This window comes from Mesoplodon densirostris, chromosome 4 (genome assembly GCF_025265405.1).
Source record: "Mesoplodon densirostris isolate mMesDen1 chromosome 4, mMesDen1 primary haplotype, whole genome shotgun sequence".
Classification (NCBI taxonomy): domain Eukaryota; kingdom Metazoa; phylum Chordata; class Mammalia; order Artiodactyla; family Ziphiidae; genus Mesoplodon; species Mesoplodon densirostris.
Genome location: NC_082664.1, coordinates 6534827 through 6555045, shown reverse-complemented (window position 1 = coordinate 6555045; position 20219 = coordinate 6534827). Strand labels below are relative to the sequence as shown.

Genomic DNA, 20219 nt, shown 5'->3' with positions numbered 1-20219 from the left:
CAGATTACAAGTGTGGAAAACACTTCGTGTGGATTTGGGGAAATATTTCACTAGTTGAGAAAACGACCATATATAGTCCCTAGTGCCACAAAATGAAATGTTATATATTTTTATCATTTTTGCTGTGCCTTGAACAAACAGAAATTATTCTCACCCAGCACTGAATTTTTAGCAGATTCAACAGTCATTAGTAATTTTCGTGGAACCCATAAAAATAATTCTTCTGCCTAGGAGGAAAAAAATAATAGTAGAATCACCAAGACATGTTACAATCGTCAATCCAGCTACATCTATGGTCAGAAATCCAATCACAATGAAATACAGCTTAAGGTTGCCTATAAGCATTTTATTTCTAATTATCAAATACACTTTTAAATGTAAACATTTATGTTACAGTTAAAGGAGTAGAAGCATCGTTTCGAATCCTGTTTCCAAAGAAAAACTATATACACTGGGAAAAAAAAATCAAAAAAGCAATTCGAAGCAGATATAACAATTTGGGAATAGAGCACAAGGGTGTTTATTTATTCTTTGCTGTACTTAAGTTCTAAAAACAAAACAAAACAAAATTCTACCTCCAACAAAAACCCTAACCTGCCAGTGTGAACTGCTATTGAGTTTCTGAAGCTCGAGTAACATTCCTTCCTCCACATGCTTGACCTTAAAGCACACGGATACCAGCGAAAGCACGAGCCGGTAAGACATACTTTGGTTACTAATTTTTTCCCAAGGCATTATCTCACTACTTTGGCAACATGAGATGCTTCTTTTCAGGAAGTCCTGTACGTGTGTCTATACTGCCTGAAGCATGCACATCAACACAGTACCTTGAGTGTGGTGATGGTGTCACGGGTATATGCATATGTCCCAGCTCATCAAAACATATACGTTAAATATGTGTGATTGTGTATATCAATTATGCCTCAATAAAGCTTAAAAAAAACATGCGCAGGGGCTTCCCTGGTGGCGCAGTGGTTGAGAGTCCGCCTGCCAATGCAGGGGACACGGGTTCGTGCCCCGATCCCGGAAGATCCCACATGCCGCGGAGCGGCTGGGCCCGCGAGCCATGGCCGCGGAGCCTGTGTGTCCGGAGCCTGTGCTCCGCAACGGGAGAGGCCACAGCAGTGAGAGGCCCGCGTACAGCAAAAAAAAAACAAAAAACAAAAAAAAAACATGCGCATAGTGAAGACGGACCACCACTAAGATATTCCGGGCAGCATCCATACTAATGATGCTTCTCATCAGAGATGAGAAAAACGTGTGACAGCTGGTTTACTCTTGCCTTTTACCAAGGTCTACTATCTATTTTTATGTGTGTCTCGTCCCTTACTATATCAGCCTCATGAAGAAAGAGATCCTGGTGTTTTTGGAAGCATGGTATAATAACAAGCAAGGTACTATTCACACACTAGATATTTAACAGGTATCTAATAAACCAGTGTATGGCTTATCAAGGTATCATTGAAAAGTAAGCTACGACTTGACCAGAGAATGCTGCTGCAAGTTTGAAGGGACCCAGATAAATAACATCCATTTCCTCCACCCAAGTTCTGAACCAACTGAGAGAGACACAAGAATACAACAGATGGTGACACAAAATATCACCTACGGAATCCCAGAATTAGACAGACTCCCCACCTAGTTACAGGCAGGACTGGAGCCCCGACAGGACTCCCCACGTGTGGCCTGCCCTGTAAAACTCCCAGGGTGGAGAGAGCAGGGGAGAGAACACATATGGCAACCAGCTCCCACGGACAAAAAGGCCAAGCCCAGATCCTTCTTCCAGAACCGTCAGATCGTCACACCTCCTCTCTAGGAGCGGCATGAGTGAGGGCCAGAGAGAGGCCTAGAGCCCCGCCGGGGGCTGTTGCTCCCTTCATCTGGAGGGAAGGACCGAGAGCGGAGAGGAGCATCTGTCCCTCAGCACGTGGATGTTTCTCTTCTTCATTCCCCTCCCCTCTGCGGCTGCCGTCTCCGGAAGTGGTACGTCCAGCCACTCAGTTACCCACTCCAGAAAACCGGTCCGCATCTCGACACGGCCCATCCTCCACCCCACCCCACATCCAGTCCATCACAGGGCCCTGTGTGCTCTCCCTCCAAACCACCCAAGCCCACATCCTCCTCTTCACTCAAATCTCAAAAGCCCGTGAGGCATGTTCTCTGGTCTCCTAACAGAGGTTCAGAGATGTGACCTGACTTGCCCCACTCACTGGCTGATAGCACAGTTCCAAGGAGGACGACCTGGGAGGGGCTGTCTAGAGCCCTGGGCTGAGGCCCCTCAGGACCACGGGGCCAGCCGGGAGACTGCGGGTCAGGGAGAGGGAGGTGGGCTGCACGATGCCGACACGTCCACAGTGTGCTCTCAGGGCAGCCCAAGACACCTGTCTCCAGGTACTGGGCCCTCCATGCCACACCACCCAGACGCTCACCTACAAACTCACCTTGATATCTCTTGTTGCTCTCAAACCGAAGCCCTCTTCTTTGAAGTTCACCATTTCAAAACCCTCAACAGAGGCTCCATTTTCAGAGGCCCATTTCATTAGATCAGGAAAGTAATCTTCTCTTTTTCCATCAAAAGTAACAGACAGACCTGTATCAATCCGTGTTTTAGAAAACAAGAGCTCCTTTTAGAACATGTATCAGTCATGCTGCTCTCAGAAAAAAAAAAACAGGCCACTAGAACGAACTACCTAGAAACAGTAATAGGACTCCGATCTTGAAAAAAAAAAAATCAAAACTGACCACCAGACGTCACAGTACATATACCTTAACTAGCGACAGGAAAGGTGAGTCAAAATCCTGAACGCTCTGCTGGTTACAGAGCAATAGCTGCTGGTCCCAGGTGATATGAATATTGGCGGTCAGGTTCTGGTAAGTGCAATAACAGGGATGGGGAAAGCCTTCATGACCACTGCAGGTTTCTAGAGCAACCTGCCATTTCTCAGGTGCACACTTTCTTTAACAAAACTCCCACGAAAACAAAAATCAGTAGCTCACATACACGCACAAGGAGACATCTGTAAGGAGGAGCCCTAGCCCCTGATTCCAAGAGCACAAAACTGGAGCGCTCTGAATTTCGTCCAGCAACTTAAATGAGCAGCATCTATATGTATCACTGTAAGTGAAACACAAAACTTAACACTGTTTTTCTGAAAGTCCAGTGGTATGATGCCATTTACGTAAATTGTTAAAATACCAATTACTACCATCTATTTGTATGGGGTTATACATGAAGCAGAAACACATTCACTGTAAAGACAACCCCCCCAGGGGGAGGGGAGGGGAGAGAGTGGGATGGAAGTGTGGGGCTTCAGCTGTGCCTGAAATGCCTAATTTCTTAAAAACAAATATAAGAACCAATCAAAGCATGGAGGGAGGGGAAGAGATCGGACAAGTAGGTGAGAAGGAAGGAAAGAAGAACTTGAACCGACAAGACTCTGGCATGTATCCAATCGAGATAGTAGCTGCTTAGGTGTTATTTTTGGCACTTTTCAGCACGTTTGAAATATCAAAAAAGATGAAAAGCCATGCATAGGAAAAATCATTATTTTTTTTGAGGAATAAAGGGAGAGGAACAGGAACTTCGACCACATGAGGTGCTGGGCACAGAACCCAGCCCAGGGCCTGTGGCCATGTCCCCAAGATACAATTCATGGTTAACTAGATCTGTGAAGCAGGACTGCCTGGCCTGGGGCCGTGCCAGGCTAGGTCTGCAAAGGTACCTGCTAAATGGAGAAAACGGATTTTGTTAGGGATACTCTAAAACAGAATTTACTCTTCCCTTACTGAGAACTAGTGAATGCTCTAACTTCAGTGCCAGTTATAGTAAACGGTCTCTTCTCAGCACAGAAACTCAGGATATAAAAAAACTTTTCAGCAACCAATTTGGTGAGCCAGGATTAGCACAATCTACCATTTAATGCAAATTAACACATTATAAAAGAACCCGTCCCCATTGAGGGTTTGAGACTATCTAACCTAAAGACTGCATGTTTGCAGATATACACGGGAGAACGGTAAAACTACTCCCTAAGAGGGCAAATACAAAACAAACTGTCTTTCTGAACGCAGGCTCCTTATTATGTTTTCTCCTTCTACCTTCCGTGTGGCCTGCATACAAATCTACTTTTTGTGCTTTACAGCACAAAAACAATAGGTATATTGAATACGCTTTTCCGAATTGACACTTGGCCCCATTGCCAGCCTGACTGAGAATCATTAAGATGCCTACTGAATACACCCTGGAAAAACACAGTTTGAGAAATATAACTACATCTCTTATTAAATCAAGACATATTTGAGTTCATTGTAAATCTTGACAAGACATTAACCAATCCGTATATATTTGTGTGTTGACCACACAACACCATGCACTGACCTCAAACCCTAAAGGAAACACAGGATGCAAAAACAAATTTAAATAAGTATTTCATAAGATAAAAATAAATGAAAGTTACACCATCTTAGTCCCCAGATAGAAAAACTGTCCCCACTGAAGCTCAACATTTTTACCCCTTCCAAAGCAGCAACGGCACCTCAAAAATGGGGAAAATCCTGATGGATTCCCAATGCAGTTTCCCTCCCAATATCTAGGAACCCTTCTACAACCACCATCCAGACAGGCACGGAGGCCTGAGGGTTGATGCCGAGACCTTCATTCTCAAAGCCTCTCTGCTTATGCCAGGTTTCCACAGGATGTTATTAAAATGTGATGATCATCTGAGGAAATTTACCTTTTTGTTTTTTTCGTATTTTCTCAACTAGAGACCGGATCTGCACATACTCTTCCCATTCTTTTCCTGGGCCAGGGGCAGGACTACTGCATTCTGTAACACAAAAACCATGGCACCCAAACATTTCTTTCAGCTTAACCTGTTAGTCTTCAGAAGAAAAAGGATCTGGGTTTTGTTGTTACTGTTGGTTTATTCTTAAAGGACAAGAGATATATAACCGTGATGACAGAGGTGAGAAGTATAAACCAGGTATACTTTTTTTAAAATTAATTAATTTATTTATTTATTTATTTATATTTATTTTTTGGCTGTGTTGGGTCTTCGTTGCTGCGCGCGGGCTTTCTCTAGTCGCAGCGAGCGGGGGCTACTCTTCGTCGCTGCGCGCGGGCTTCTCATTACAGTGGCTTCTCTTGTTGCGGAGCACGGGCTCTAGGCACGCAGGCTTCAGTAGTTGAAGCATGCAGGCTCAGTAGTTGTGGCTCGTGGGCTTAGCTGCTCCGCGGCATGTGGGATCTTCCCGGACCAGGGCTCGAACCTGTGTCCCCTGCATCGGCAGGCGGATTCTTCACCACTGTGCCACCAGGGAAGCCCATAAACCAGGTGTACTTTTTAAAGCACGTAAACCCTCTGAAACCACCCAAGGCACATATTACACTGTGACCACAGGACACAGGTGTGAGCACCTAACTTGCATCTACCTCATTCTTGCTGCTCTGATCAATTTTCCTCAGAATACTCATAACAGGAGAATCTAAAAAGCTAAGCTAAAATGCAAAACATTTCCCTGAAAACTCTTGTGGATGGTGAAAAGAAGGTATATTAAGAGTCAACATTTTTTTCTAGTTAAACTCCATAACAATGGCTCCCTAAGGGAACCAGTTAAATTGGACATAAGGACAATCAGTCAACAAACATTTCACATCCTTGTGTAAGGCTCTATAATAAGCACTCCGGGGGAGTTACCAAAAGAGATGGCACAGTTGCCGCTAAAAAAGAAGCTAAGGTTCTGTCGGGCCAAAACCGAAAGACCTACCGCCAAGACCGGAGCCATGGCGGTGGAAGGCTGCACCCTGGGCACCCGGCCTGTCAGCAGCCCTGACCTTTTAAGACAGTAAGTATCAGTTTAAAGAGAGAGACCCCGACCACATTCCTGATAAACCTCCTGGCCCCCTTTGTTCCCCAAAGAGAAGACTAGATGTGGTAAATAATCAACAGGGGTTGGGGGGGTAGGAACTGGGAGACGGGGACTGACACATACACACCATTGATACCATGTATCAAATAGTCCACTAATGAGAACCTGCTGTATAGCTCAGGGAACTCTACTCAATGCTGTGTGGCGACCTAAATGGGAAGGAAATCCGAAAAGAGGGGATATATGTATATGTATAGCTGATTCATTTTGTTGTACAGTAGAAACTAACACAACATTGTAAAGCAGCTATGCTCCAATTAAAATTAATTAAAAATTAATAATAATGAACAATAACTAGTTATGCACTGACTCATAACTTAGGTTAACCAGTCTTACTTCACTCTTCCATCAACAAACACTGACTGAGGCCCCAGAATATGGGAGCCTGTCCTGAGGACGCCTGTACTCTAGCAGGAGAGACAGGTGGGGAGGGGCAGGCACAGCCGTGCTCTGTGGGAGCCCACACTCACCTTCTGGGGGGTACCCCACAGGGGAGGACGGCAGCACTCGGGGAGGGGCCTGACCCTGACTTGGTTGCTGACTGCCTGCCTGCCTGTGTCAGGGAAAGAAAGCTAAATTTTTATTGGGGGGTTAGCCTGTCACCTCATCTAAACATAAGGGGCCAAGAAAACGAGACAAACGTAGTGAGTTAATCGAGTGACCACGGCTAAATCTGAAACATACAGAGCACCGACTTAAATTCACAATTTAAAAAAAGAAGTTACCAGTTTACACTAACTTGCTAAAGCAAGTGTCGGCACTTAACAGATATTTAACTGCCTAGAACCAAGAACGGATAACCTCCATATGTGACACTGGAAAACTATTACGAATCACTGAAAGTAAAGGAGAGGGAGCCCAGTTCCCACGGTTTGCTCTCTGAGCCGCACGCGGCGCTCACCTCTGGCTTCACGGCCCAATGACCTTCAACCTCCACGTGCCATAGCTCACATGGGGCTCGAGACACTCTATTTACTGATGCAAACACTGCGACTCAGCAGGGTTAAGGAACTGGTCCAAGGCCACACTGTTAAAAAGCAGTGGGGGAAAAAAAAAAAAAAAAAAGCAGTGGAGTTTGGCCTGGCCCACCGTTGCAGGCGGCTGGTGGTCCTGCTGTCGCAGCTCTTCATTCATTCGTCCTGTCGTCCAAGCCTCCTTAACCAGAGTTACAGTTAGTACCGTACCTGTTAGGTAAAAGTTACCTGCTGGAACCTGTTGGTACCGTACCTCCATTTTTACAGGCAGGGAAGCTGCAGGCTGGGGAAGATCTGTAACGTGCCAGGTCCCATGGCTGAACAAGCTGGGGCCTGAACACAAGCTTGTTTCACCGCCTGCTCCCCAGACCAGGGACCCCCACGCGGTGCAGGGGTGTGAGGAGAGAGACCCACGTGTCCCACACAGAGGCGGGAAGGCCGGGCCAAGACTTACTCTGCAACAGCTCACTGGTTAGGTTCAAGGTTTCCTTCGGGGACACGCTTGCTGTAGCACCAGTGCCTGATTTCTGCGTTTTTACTCGACTCTTCTTACCCATTTTCTGACTACGGAGAAGAAAAAGAAAAAACAAAGAGAAAAGCATTACATTTCCAGAGAACAAAACTGAGTAATAAAACGTGGCACAGCAGCAGCTCAGCCTTGAGACATGAAGATCTTACCTCAAAGGTGCCATATCCTGAAGTTTCCTTCCAGAAAAAGCAACGTGTAACAAATACTAGTATTTGGAGGCCCTCAAATGTGAAAAAAAGAACCTGCTTTGTTGTCTCTGGAAGAAAAGCTCGTTCCTTTCCACCTACAAAAACTATAGTAGAAGCAAGTTTTACTCTAGAACTTTTTTCAAATTACATAGACTTCACTGTATATCCTAGGATTCTGTGATACTACATAGATAGAAGTTACATCTACATTCGTGTATCACAAATTATCACATGGCCACAAAAACCTATATAGTCTCTCCTCCCTCTGCTTTAAAAGAATAATTTCCCATAAAGAGTAACTATATCATAAGCAACAGATGAGACTCTCTAGACAAATGCTGAAGACATTTTAGAGACCAAAGAAACTTCAGAGAGCTAATTCAATTCCTTCATCTTGTTTCAAGGAAAATCCTTGCCCAGGGTTTCACAGGAAGCCGATGGCAGACCCTACCCTCGAAAGAGGTCTCCACTGCCTCCCAGTCTGGCACTTCAACCACCCTGGAGCCCTCAACGGTCTAACACATAAGAAATGGCGAGGATATGCCACAAGCAGACGAGACAGGGGACAGGGGATGCACCGATGGACACTGGGCAGAGATGTCGGTGACATCTGTCTGAAAACATTTTATAGCAGTGAGTCAGGAGATGTGTCTTGAAGAAAGAAAGGGACTGGGATGTATGAAGAAAGGGTGGGCAACTCAAAGGCAAGGCAGGGGGCACAGCACCCCAGGTGGAGAGGCCTCTGTGGGGAGCGGTAGGAAAGAGGACCCCCAGCTGCAGGAGGGCTGCAGCTGCTGCCCGAGGACGTTGATCTGAGCATTCCTCCTAAGACAGAAGCGCTTGAGGATGACAACCCAGGAAGATGGAGAGAGATCCCCCCAGAGAAGCGACTGGAGCCATCCACACACTAATGAATACCACACACCACGCTGACGCTCCACGGACCCCTTGCCAACAAGCTACAATTAATCTCAAGGGAGAACCAAAAGGCAAACTCTGACCTACTTGTTTTTTACAAAGAGAAATGACTATTGTGGTGTGGAGAGCTGTGATGGGACCAAAGGTTGAAAACGCATATCCTCCCACAGCCTAGCTGATCACTGATTCCACTGCAATGACTCCATGCAAATACAGGTCATGCTAAAACAACAGAAAATAGCACTCTATTAAAGGGCTATCTTACGCAGCTTCTCTGATGCATCTGATGCGTGAAGTATACTTTGTAACTTACGTATCTAAAAAGCCACAAGAGTGGAACACATAGTGCCAGGCACCCTGGAACAAAAGTGAACAGGTAACAATACCTAAAACTTCGGCAGCGAAGAGAGTTAGTTATTTTGAGATCAAAAGCAGAAGGAAAAAAAAAAGTGTGGGGTGGGGGGAGCAGGCAGGGGAATGGTTTAAGCACCTTTCCTTAAGCTCAAGGACTAAAGGAGAAGGAAGCTCCCGGGTTTACTCGCTCACGGCTGAGAGCCCTGGACGGAGCACCTGCCGCTCTTCTTGGCACCAGGCCCTCTCCACATCTACCAACGGCATCTCTGCGGAGGACCACTGAACTTGACCTGAAAACAACTAAGACTATCAGTAAGCCTGGACAGTAGGGCTTTAATCACACTTCCAAATATAAGAACTGTGAAGCCCGCCGTCAGAGATGGGCTGGCCGGCCTCTCCCTGCCAGCGGGACCTTCTGTGTGTTAGGCGCCAAACAACTCAAAAACATCACTCAGATAGGAACTCCAAGACCCTTCCCTCCTCTTAGCAGGCCTGGGGCACAGTGAACCCAAGGCAGCCGCGCCCCTGCTACGCCAGCGCCCCCAGCGCGAGGACCCGAGGGCTACAAGAGGCTTCTTCCCTCTGCCTGCAGCCCCTTTCCCCTCCCCACCCCACGTCTTCCCTCAGGAATCCCTCCAACTCCCATGACTCTCTGGCATCTAGATACCTGTCCTGAGATAACAATCGTTAATTAAAGCAGCAGCCGTAGTGACCCTGTGTGCAGTCCGTAACCTCTGCCATGCACTGGGCTAAGATCATCTCTTCATTCGATCTTGCAGGACACTCTGTCAGTAGGTATTAGCCTCAGCTTTTAGATGACATTCTAAAAAAGGTGAAGTCCTCCATCTTTGTCCAAGGTTAGAGGTGCACTTAGAACTCAGGTCTGCCTGACTCTAAAGCCTGTGCTCGGCCACTGCCCCACTGCTTCTGTGACATGCAGAGCAAAAGCACAGGGCTCCGCAGGGAGCAGGAGGGCGGACCCGTCTTCCAGACCCGACACCGACAACATCCGGCCAAGTGGTAACACCCCTGAGTATCTCTGGCCACCTGCTCGTCTTGAATTCACCTCTTGCTTGGACTGTAAGTGTCCTGCGTTCTCCCTGCCCAAGGCCACCCCTGCCACTTAAATCTGCCCCCACCGAGTAACAGGTACCGATATACAACACAGGTGAAACTTCAAAACACATCAGGAAATTAGCACCTGGGAGAGCAGCTGTCCTTGAACTTCATACACATGAAATTAGACAACGTGTAGGCTTCTTTCGCTCCACGCAAGGTCTTTCCAGGGCTCTAAGGTGACCCCTAACCTCCCCAGCACAGCCCTCAGGGCCCTTCACTGCTTCACCCCATTTTACTTGCCAGGCTTTATTCTTCCCATCACCCCTTACACAACACAGCTCTAGGATCTGCTCTTGTTCTCCCCTTTTTCTGAAATAAAGCTACCCCTGTCTCCTCCTGGCAAAATTTTTCACATACTCAGTCAAAATGTCCCCCATGGCCTTGAGGAAATTCCAGGCTCCTCCATGCAGCCCTCACTTCCATGCAAATCAGTAAGAACGGGTCAAGTTTAAGGTGATTAACAGATGCTAAAGGCTTGGCCTACCTCGAGATCGGTCTTTTGGAATTCTCTTTGGACTGTTTCCCTCCCACAGGGACATAAGCCCTAAAGAGAGAAAGCAGCTTGCCCAGGTTAGACAGTAAGAATCTTCCAGTAGGCATTAACTCGCTTCTCAATTAAGGAGGGGTAGGAAGATGGCTGTCCTTCTCCCCAGGGGATGTACCTCCCTGGGGTACAGGACCCTAGGTCCAGACCCGCTCTTAATCTGTTCTACTCAGAAACCGGGTTGACAGTGACCTCACCCAGGAAAGCCTCCAGTCACCTGGACCCACTGTCCCGGAGCTCCTAATTACTCAGCCCCCGGCGCACTGAATCAGAGGCAGGTCCTCAAGCCTTAAGTGTGTACTTGAAGAACTAACGTTTCTGGAGGGCGGGGGTTCTCTGTACCCAGTTCTATGGCCCAGCAGCTGTTTTTCTGAACTTTACAGACGTCAATGTCTATAAGATTCATTTGCCTCTGGATTCGATATGGTTTGGCACCAATTCTTCTCGCATTTGTGTGACACCCCCCCTAAAAGTACCTCAAAGGTGGCAGCCCTGCATTTACTTCTTTTCAACCCACAAAGCATCAGGCCCTCCTGCCACCCTCTGACGGCTCCCTCAGCCCCTCGGCGCCATGCCATCCTCTGAGCCACACGCTCCCTCTTCTCTGCGGCCTACGTGCCTTCAGCCCTTGGTGAAGGTGTCTGAGTCTTGACTCAAACCCCAGCTCACCGACGGCCCCCTCCCCACTCCACACCCTGCAGAGCTCAGCCCTGGAGCCTCCACGGCCTCACGCGCTGTAGCTGACATCCATTTATGTGCCTACCTCACCCACTGGTGTGGGTTTCTGTCTTGTGGCAGAAAAAAACCAAAGCTTCCATTTTTAAATTATCTGTAGGGTCTAGGATGGTGCCACGGACACAGTTGAGGGTCAAATATTTGTTGAATGAAGGAAAATCTTATTTGAATTTACTAGTGTTACTTACGGGTAAGATTTATTTCCCATCACGATAGTGAGATTATACAGCAAGGAACCATTGTGATACGTTCTCCCACCAGTGACAGAACAGCAGCCAAAATGAGACGTTCACTTAACACTTAACTACTCTTTCTAAGAACTAGGAGGACTCTTAAAAGTCAAAACATAAATGTACACATATAAAATTCACATTTAAAAAACAGTTTCCTTTGGGAAACCGTAGTTAGTTGTTAGAAAAGCTTTAAGATATTAAAGTTCATAAAAGAATCTCTCCAATAAACACAAACTAATTTTTTAAAGTGTTTTTGGTCTCTTAGAAAACAACCAAGCAGGAATAAGTCCGTTTCCAATAGAAATGGAAGAGCTGCTACTCAAGCACAACTTCAAGCTCCAGGGGCACTTGTGACTGGGGGCACGAGCATCTGTAACGGCTCTCTGCACTGGCCGGACACATTCCCGCCACAGCCTGCAGAGGCCAGTGGTGACCACTGGCATGGCAGGGGGCTCAGGCGTGGCTATGACTTGGCCAAGAGCCCAGAGCCAACAAGCAGTGGACCTACGGCTTCAACCTGAAACCCTGTGTTACATCCAGCACATTCACAACTAAACAAGGTCTCCTGCATCCACGTGCCAGGACCACACTGGCCGCTGCAGAAGATGACCACAGCCAGATGAGGGACAGCCAGCCCTGCAGGCCTCAAGGATGAGGAGGTGAGGACCCTGGACTCAGCCTGGATAACTCCTAAAATGTGCGGGCAAAGTAACCAGAGAGGGGTAAGGAATAAAGTACAGGTAAAGAAGAAGGACTAGATGTTACAATTCAGTCTGAGAAAGTGTTAGAATCCAGGCTGAGTGGTTTCCTAAACTCAACCCCCTTCTGCCTTTTTTAGCTAACAAAGATTTCCCCAACTTCATGGATTTAAAATAACTACCTACCCTGTTCATTTATGATTCAAAAACTTGTTACATACAATGAATAATTTTCATTGTGAGTTCAGCTGAATCCGGGGCTAGATTCCAAGTTTCAACAAATGAAAGAGCCAAATAGGCGTCTTGAATATTCTTAGTGATCTCCGTGGAAAAACACTACCTATTAGTTTAATTCATCAACTTCCTACAAAGACCAAATATTTATCTTCAACATTTATTTCAAATATGTATATTAGAAAAATACAAAGATGTGCTAAATTAGATACGCGTATGCACACACAAAGTTAAATTCCAAATTTTAGCCAAAGGTACAATGCTAAATGAAAGATTTTTTCCCCCAAAGTTTACATCGAAAGCAGGTATAATTTCCAAATTCTTAATGAATTATCTGGGGGAAACAAATATACAGTAAAAAAAGGACTTAAACAATACTTAAGACAAAAGAAAATAATATGCAGAAAAGCAATAGGATTGACAGGCAAAAGGATTCTACAGTAAACAATTACAGTGACAGTCCTTCAAAGGAAGGGGCATCTATAAAAAGAAACAGCAAGCTAAGAGTTCCACACATATCTACATTGCTTCACCATGAAGATATTTTAAAAATCTACAAAATCCTCAAAATCTGGCTCTTTATAACACCATAAACTATTTAGCAAGTCCATCAACAATCTCTCCACCTAAGAGATACAACAAACTTTAGAAAACAGTAAAATAGATGGCATATTCAATTATTATTTAAATTGCTGACTAATATGCAAGTGTCATCTGTAATCAACAACCACTTCTGACCAGTGAAGTGATTCCTTCATACACAATCTGCCTAGGTGACGAGAAATAAGAACACAGTGCATTTAAGGAACTTGGCTGATGGGGTGGTGGGCGTGATGAGGGGGATACTTAACCCATTTTTACAAAGCATACTTCACACCTACTGAACAGACTGAGATGGAATTCAGCTGTGTGGGTATTTTTTTTCTTTCCCCCCAAAATTCTAAACGGAATGAATGTATATTTGTGATATTCTTGAATTGCTTTCAACTAAATACAACTAGAATAAACATTTTTGATTATACTTATTTGGCAATTTACCCAGAAAACCTTAGCTCAAACCCAGCATCTGTTTTTCAATGTATGCTCCATCTTCCCAACTTTACAGCTGGTTTGACTAAGGAAGAGAATGGTCCTAGGGCTTCCTCCCACCTCAGGCTCCCAGCTGTAAATGGACTTGAAGGGAGAGTGAAGCCTGCCTAATTTTTGGAGGGAGAAAAGAATCTCACTAAAATACTTCGCAGGCCATTAGGATCAGATGACTACATTCTGAATTAAATACACAAACTACAGGATGATGGCCTAGGAAAATGAAAGCACTCCCAAATTGAAAAGCATTTAACTGTGCTAAGGTCTCTCTCCTACAAAAACTGATGCAGCATACATGGTCCTTGCGTTGGTACCATGTTAACTGAAATACTGGAAACCCCTCTCTTTGCACAGTAGCAGGATCTAGTAACAGGGTCAAGCCTTACTAACTTATACAGGTTCAAGCGGCTAACTAGCACCCATCATTCCAATCTCTATCAAAGGAGACGCTGATGTGTCACAGCTCAAAAGTACCAAGAAGTCAGGGCAAGCAGACAGGCAAGATGATGGAATTAGTTTCAACTCAGTAGCTACATACATACCAAGATGAATGTAGACCTATAAGCTGCATGTAATTAAAATTTCAATCTTTATACAGAACAATCTGGGCTGTCATATATACATATATAGATAGATACATAGATAGATATAGATATATACAAACTTGAGATTTAAACTTGCTTTCTACAATGTTTTTGCTATATTTCCACTAATACACATGATAATTTTAGAGACGCTTAAACCATCTTTGATTGACTTTTCAATACGTAATAGTCTTAGTTTTAAACTGCTATTGAATTAAGTTGTAAATACACTTAAAATGAGCCTCCTATTTAAAGGAAGTTGCAAAACAAACTCTTCATAAAGCAAAGAATCATTCAGTATCATGAATAACCATTTCCTATTATAGCTTTCTAAAAGAAAAAAGAAAAATGTTAAGGGTGAAGGAACAGCTAGCTATAATCTGTCAAGAAATTACTTTCAAACCACCCACATTCCTCCCATAAGGATTCTAGATTCTAGAATTGTGGAACATCGGGTTTGGAAGAGACCTCTGGGGCTATCTATGTTAACCCTCAAGCCTGAACATCTTTAAAATAAAGATATCTAATGTTATGTAGCAGGTATGGTTATCAAAGTGCTTTGCTCTCCACTGCCAAATTCAACCCAAGGAGATGAGTCCCCAACTTACCGTGGTTCACGTTAGGATATTTCAACTTTAATACAGATAGTGCAAGCGCATACACACTCAGTAGAAACCTTGAATTTTTTGTTTTGTTTTGTTTTGTTTGCGGTACGTGGGCCTCTCACTGCTGTGGCCTCTCCCGCTGCGGAGCACAGGCTCCAGACACACAGGCCCAGCAGTCATGGCTCACGGGCCCAGCCGCTCCGTGGCATGTGGGATCTTCCCGGACTGGGGCACGAACCCGTGTCCCCTGCATCGGCAGGCGGACTCTCAACCACTGCGCCACCAGGGAAGCCCGAAACTTTGAATTTTTATCTTTTCCCAGGCTAGTGATATGCAGTGCGATACCCTCTGGTGACGCTGGACAGTGGTGGCAAGCCTCAGCTCCCCGCCGGTTACACGGAGCATGAGGGTAAACAACGAACACCCTTACAACCCTTCTGAACAGACAGCCATTCTGGTTTTCACTTTCAGTACAGTGTTCAAAAAATAACATGAGATATTCGGCACTTTATTATAAAACAGGCTTTGTGTTAGATGATTTTGCGCAAGTGTAGGCAAATTAAGTGTTCTGAGTGCTTTTAAGGTCGGCTAGGCTAAGCTGTGATGTTTGGTACACTAGGTATGTTAAATGCATTTTCGACAAGGATATTTTCAACATGCTATCAGGATGCAACCCCATCATCACTCAAGGAAGGTCGGTATAGCTAACACTGCCTTACTTTTCTACCAGCCAAGTGAATGAGTCAATTCATGCTTGCATTCAGTGCACATTGTTTGAGTATCTAATATGAAATGCAGGGATAAGTGAGACGTGGTCCCACAGTCTTGAGGATAAGGTGGTAACCAACTACACCCTTTGTTACGTAAACTGACCTTCAGCCAGATACATGTGCTACATTAAACAACTGAGTTTTGGAACCTAAATGCAAATTATTCATGCTGTCACGTTGTTTGTTTCTGGGCTGTTGAACCTGTGTGTGCCCTGGGGCAGGCCCCCAACATGACCGTCTTCATCATAACTGCATCATCAGACATTTCCTGTATCAGGAACTGAGGTAAGCATTTTACACACTAGACAAAGAAAGATATTATGCCCACTTTACAGATGAGAAAGCCGAAGTTTAGTGAGGTTAATAAATTTATGCAGCATGACAGACAGTTGGTAGCAGAGCCTCATCAGCACAGCTCGATGTCAAACGTCACTGATGCCCAATAGTATTTCATGGATTCAGTGCAAAACCAACCCCCTTAGAGAGGCTCTGGAGGTTCATTATCTCTGAAATTCAAAATAACAGTATTCCTTTGCAGTTGTAAAACATACCATGTAAAGCTTTTACCCCTTTGGCCTTTTAAAACTATAGAGTCATTACGCTGGCCTCGTCCAAAAACAAAGGAGTGGCCTCAGCTTAAATTTGGAACATGAACAAAACTTCCAAATTTTATGATAAAGGCAACTTTCATGAGTATTTTTCAACACTAACCCTTACTTTCTCTTAACAGTGCTTAAAAGAAAACTATTGATACTGAAGAGTCAGGCCTATTTTCTGAGATTGAAACCTTTAAACCACTTGGTCATAGAATTTTTAGACCTTGTTATGTTCTAATGAACTGTATCGTAAACAAAGTGGAAAGTGAAATTCAGGATGGTAGATAGGTAATAAGGCTAAAATACTGAATACTTATTAAGAGTTCTATGTAGACACCTGCTTATCTAATTCTCTAGACAATTTTTTAGTCCTTCTAAAAAATAGTGACAGCACTTTTTCCTGCCCTGTCCCTCTGCCCACCGTCCCTCTGAACCCCCATTACTCAGCCTACGCATGTAAGAGGTTAAAATGTTACTCTGGCTTGGTAATCAGTATCACTCAGCTCCCTTTCAAAATCTTAACTTCAGAGCTGGACTTGTCTTCCATTGCCAGTCAAGAGTGTTTGGACTTATCTTGATTATTAATTAACTTCTACTTGGAAAGGACTTGAATAAGAAAAAAATTTTCAAAGTCTTAACTTTGGTATTTGAATTTTATAATCATTTGGAATCATTTTTCTTCCATTCAAATATATTTCAGTTGAAAATTATCAATAGCTGTGTTGTACCTCTGGTTTTACGATCTGTTTACTCCTAAACCTAGAAGAAACTCCCAAATGTAAATGGAGTCTACACAGCTAATCTCTGGCTTGAGTTACTGAATGAATTTAACAACAAAAAGGATTCTATTGTTAATCAACTTTTTCCCCATAAGACTATTAAAATGACTTAGAAAAAAAAAACAAGTCTCAACTCCTTTGTAATAAAATAAATGTGTATTAATATTTTGTTAGAAATTTTACTTTGAGAATAAATATTATGTAAATTATACTTGCAGATCAAAATATTTAACAATCTCCAATTTTATGAGTAGGAAAATGAGATGACATAAGGAAATCCAACGTACAGAAGTCAATTTTGCCAAGTAAGGTACACTTGTATATGCAACAAAAGTGAAAACCAGAAAAGTTTAAAAGCCAAGGAATCCTTAATCTGACACCCTTAAGTGCTTAAATATGACTCAGAATGAACTGATATCCAAGATAAACACTTCTTCAACTGTAGCAAGAAAAAAAGGATGCACAGCAAATCAAAATATTCTTTCTGATAAATTAATGGGCCCAAATATAATTATTGTTCATTGAGAAAACAAATTAACTGGCCACAAGCAACTTCCAAAGTATCATAAGAATAAAGATATATTCACTCTTCACTATTCTGTTTAAAATGTTTAATGCCATAGTAATAAATGACTCCATTTCCTTTGTGCGGGAACAAAATCTAGGTCCCACTCCGAGGACTGAGGTACAAGAAGAGAAAACACACTTGAAACTCTTCCTCCCTACTCCTCACAGAAGCCAGAGAAGACAAACCAGTTTCTAAAGATAAAAAAAACCTCCCAGTGATAGATATTCATCAAACTACACCAAAAAAGATACAGTATTATTAGTTACATTTCTAAAAGCTACTGCAGATTAGTGATAAGAAAAAAGGAGACTGTAATTCAAACATTTTGAGAGACTTGGAAAGCTTCAAACTAAACTGACATCTAGTAAAAAGAAAGAGAAACCCTGAGCCAGGAGGTAAGGTTTCCATTCATATTTTTACTAAAATTCCACGTGCCACAGAGTAGGTACCTGGTTCCCATTGAATTCAATGATTATCTGCTAAATATTTACTGCGAGCAGACTCCAGCGTACTGCAGATACTCTCCTCCAGCTGTCATCTCCTTTGCCATTCTCTCCTGGATCATGAGAGCGGCAAGTTTTGAGGAAACGGTTGTGATCAGTTATCAGAGCTCTCAGAACAAAACAGTTTTCCAGGGGTTGAATTTTAGAATGGAAAACTATTTCAGTGCAACCTTTACAGCTCTCTCAGTTTCCAGTGGCTTCTAAAGCAAAGGTTTAATCGTCACTGAAAACGGGGCCTAAATGTTCAGCAAGTGTTACTTTCTTCCTGACAATCTTATTGCACTCCTATCGACAGAACTGAACAGAAACTTTCATTTCTACAGCACACATAGACATAAATGTTTTAATCTGCGAGTCCAACACCATTCCTATTCCAGGGATCACTGGAGAAGAGATGAGAAGCAGCAACCATTTTACTCGTTCAGACCAGAGTTTCATTTCAGACATTAACTTACAACTTTGAATATATATAAAAGAGGGCAGACAGGAAGGGTTAGCAGAAGGAAAATCCAGGCCGTTGGAGCCCAATAACAAGCTGTTGTGCGGCTCTCTGAGAACTTGGCTTTTCAAATTGCTTTTCTAGGCCCGAGAAAAACTCCTTAAAATGCTGGAACTTTTCCAAACTATCAATCACAGCAGCCCCAGCAACTAATGTGTTAAGATGAGACTGCATACATAGTAGACTCTGTATGGATACAATATACCATGGTTCAAGTAAGTCTTGCCAAATTTTAAGGGTACAGAGGAAAGCTGCGTTTATTTTGCTATATTCTTAAGTTAAATTCATTCATTTAAAATGGTAAGAAAAACCTTTCCAAAATTATTTCTGGTTCCTTCAGTTTTGAAATAGCAGTAGGGTCATTTTGGAGAAGAAAATCGGGGAGGAAGAGGTTATCATCTACACACGGCAAAATTCAAACTTCTCAGTGGCCAGTTCTGCCAGTTCTGCCGAACGCACACGGCTGTTGTAACCACACCACAATCAAGCTCTGTGCAGATCCATCACTAAAGGGTTAACTCTTCGGAGGCTCTTAAAAGCAAAATTCACCTGTCAACATACTTTAAAAAGGACTTTTTCTTTGGAAACATCACCTCCTTCGTTTGGAAATGCAAAACGCCACCTCCCTCATTTAGGATCCCAAGTGATCCTACACCAGTCAACACACGGCAGGGGTAAGCACCCCTCCCCCCCGCAGCAAGGGGCGCCCAACGCTAATCGGCTCCTCCCCCGCCCACCCCCCACCCCACCCCCGAGTAGACACTAGGGATAGAGGATACACAGTTGCATCGCCAGGCTGGAGCCACGAGGAGGAAGAGTTTGATGCTGGAATGACAAACTCCAAAGCACTGAATTCTTCTCCCTAGTAGGGCACGGAGCGTGGGGAAGATGGCCAGGGCGCGTGGGAAGAAACATGACCTATTTTCAACGACTGTTTTTATAACTGGAAAGTGAGGGAGAGAAGCAGGGGCTAGTCCCCGAGCACCCCCGAGGGCACCTGAGGTTTGGAGAGAGGAACATGAAAGCCACACCGTCCTCGCCTAAGCAGCAGAGTGACGACGGGAGGGAGAGAGGGAGGGAGAGAGGAAGGAAACGGGTGCGCGAGCCGGCCCCACGCAGAGCCGAGCCGACGAGAGCGAGAGGGACCGACCCCGGCCGCACCCGGTGGGTGCCGAGGGGCCGGGCGCTTCCTGCACCTGCTGCCACCTCTGGGCGGGCAGAGCGGGGAACGGAGCTACGGCCGCCGGGAAGGGACGCTAGGCAGCGGTGAGCGCGCCCCCGCCCCAGGAGGGCCGGAGGGCAGAGGCCATGCGGCGCCCGCCGACCTCGCCTGGCCCCCGGCACCCAGCCCTGCCCGCCGGGCCCCAGGGCGCACACCGACCCCTGCACCCTGGGCCCAGAGCGGCTGGCGGGGCGCGGGCTGGACCACGGCCGAGGGGCGCCGGCCGGGGTTGGGGGCAGCCTCGCAGCACTCCGGGCGGTGTGGGGGGGTTGCGACGCGAGTCTGCCCCGCAGGCCACGCGCGCGGAGGGGCCGCCGCCGGCACTCACCTGCCCGCTTGCCCCTTCGCGCAGCGGCGGAGGTGCCACACTCCCCCGGGACCCACAGTCCACCTCAACCAAGCCCCAGGCGGCAGCAGCGGCGGCTGCGGCCGGACAGGAGGGGGCGGGACCGCTGCCTGAGACGGCCCCGCCGTCGCGGCCCAACCCGGTTCCGCCCGCCCCCGAGCCGCCGTCGCCGCCGCCCATTGGCTCGCGGTTCAGTCGCATGGGCGC

The 20219-nt window shown here is 45.3% G+C and overlaps 1 protein-coding gene across 2 annotated transcripts in view; it reads right to left on the bottom strand.

Moving 5' to 3' along the window:
* The window catches only part of SETD3 (SET domain containing 3, actin N3(tau)-histidine methyltransferase), a 72204-nt gene extending 52093 nt beyond the window's left edge, over nucleotides 1–20111 (bottom strand). For both annotated transcript variants that reach the window (XM_060097890.1, XM_060097891.1), the window contains exons 1-5: nucleotides 19995–20111; nucleotides 7357–7466; nucleotides 4734–4826; nucleotides 2442–2590; nucleotides 155–227 (exon numbers count right to left, since the gene is read on the bottom strand). In XM_060097890.1, the coding sequence (XP_059953873.1) occupies nucleotides 155–227; nucleotides 2442–2590; nucleotides 4734–4826; nucleotides 7357–7459 (418 nt within the window). In that variant the 5' untranslated portion in view covers nucleotides 7460–7466; nucleotides 19995–20111. The remainder of the gene's footprint in view (nucleotides 1–154; nucleotides 228–2441; nucleotides 2591–4733; nucleotides 4827–7356; nucleotides 7467–19994) is intronic.
* Nucleotides 20112–20219: the final 108 nt, after the last annotated feature.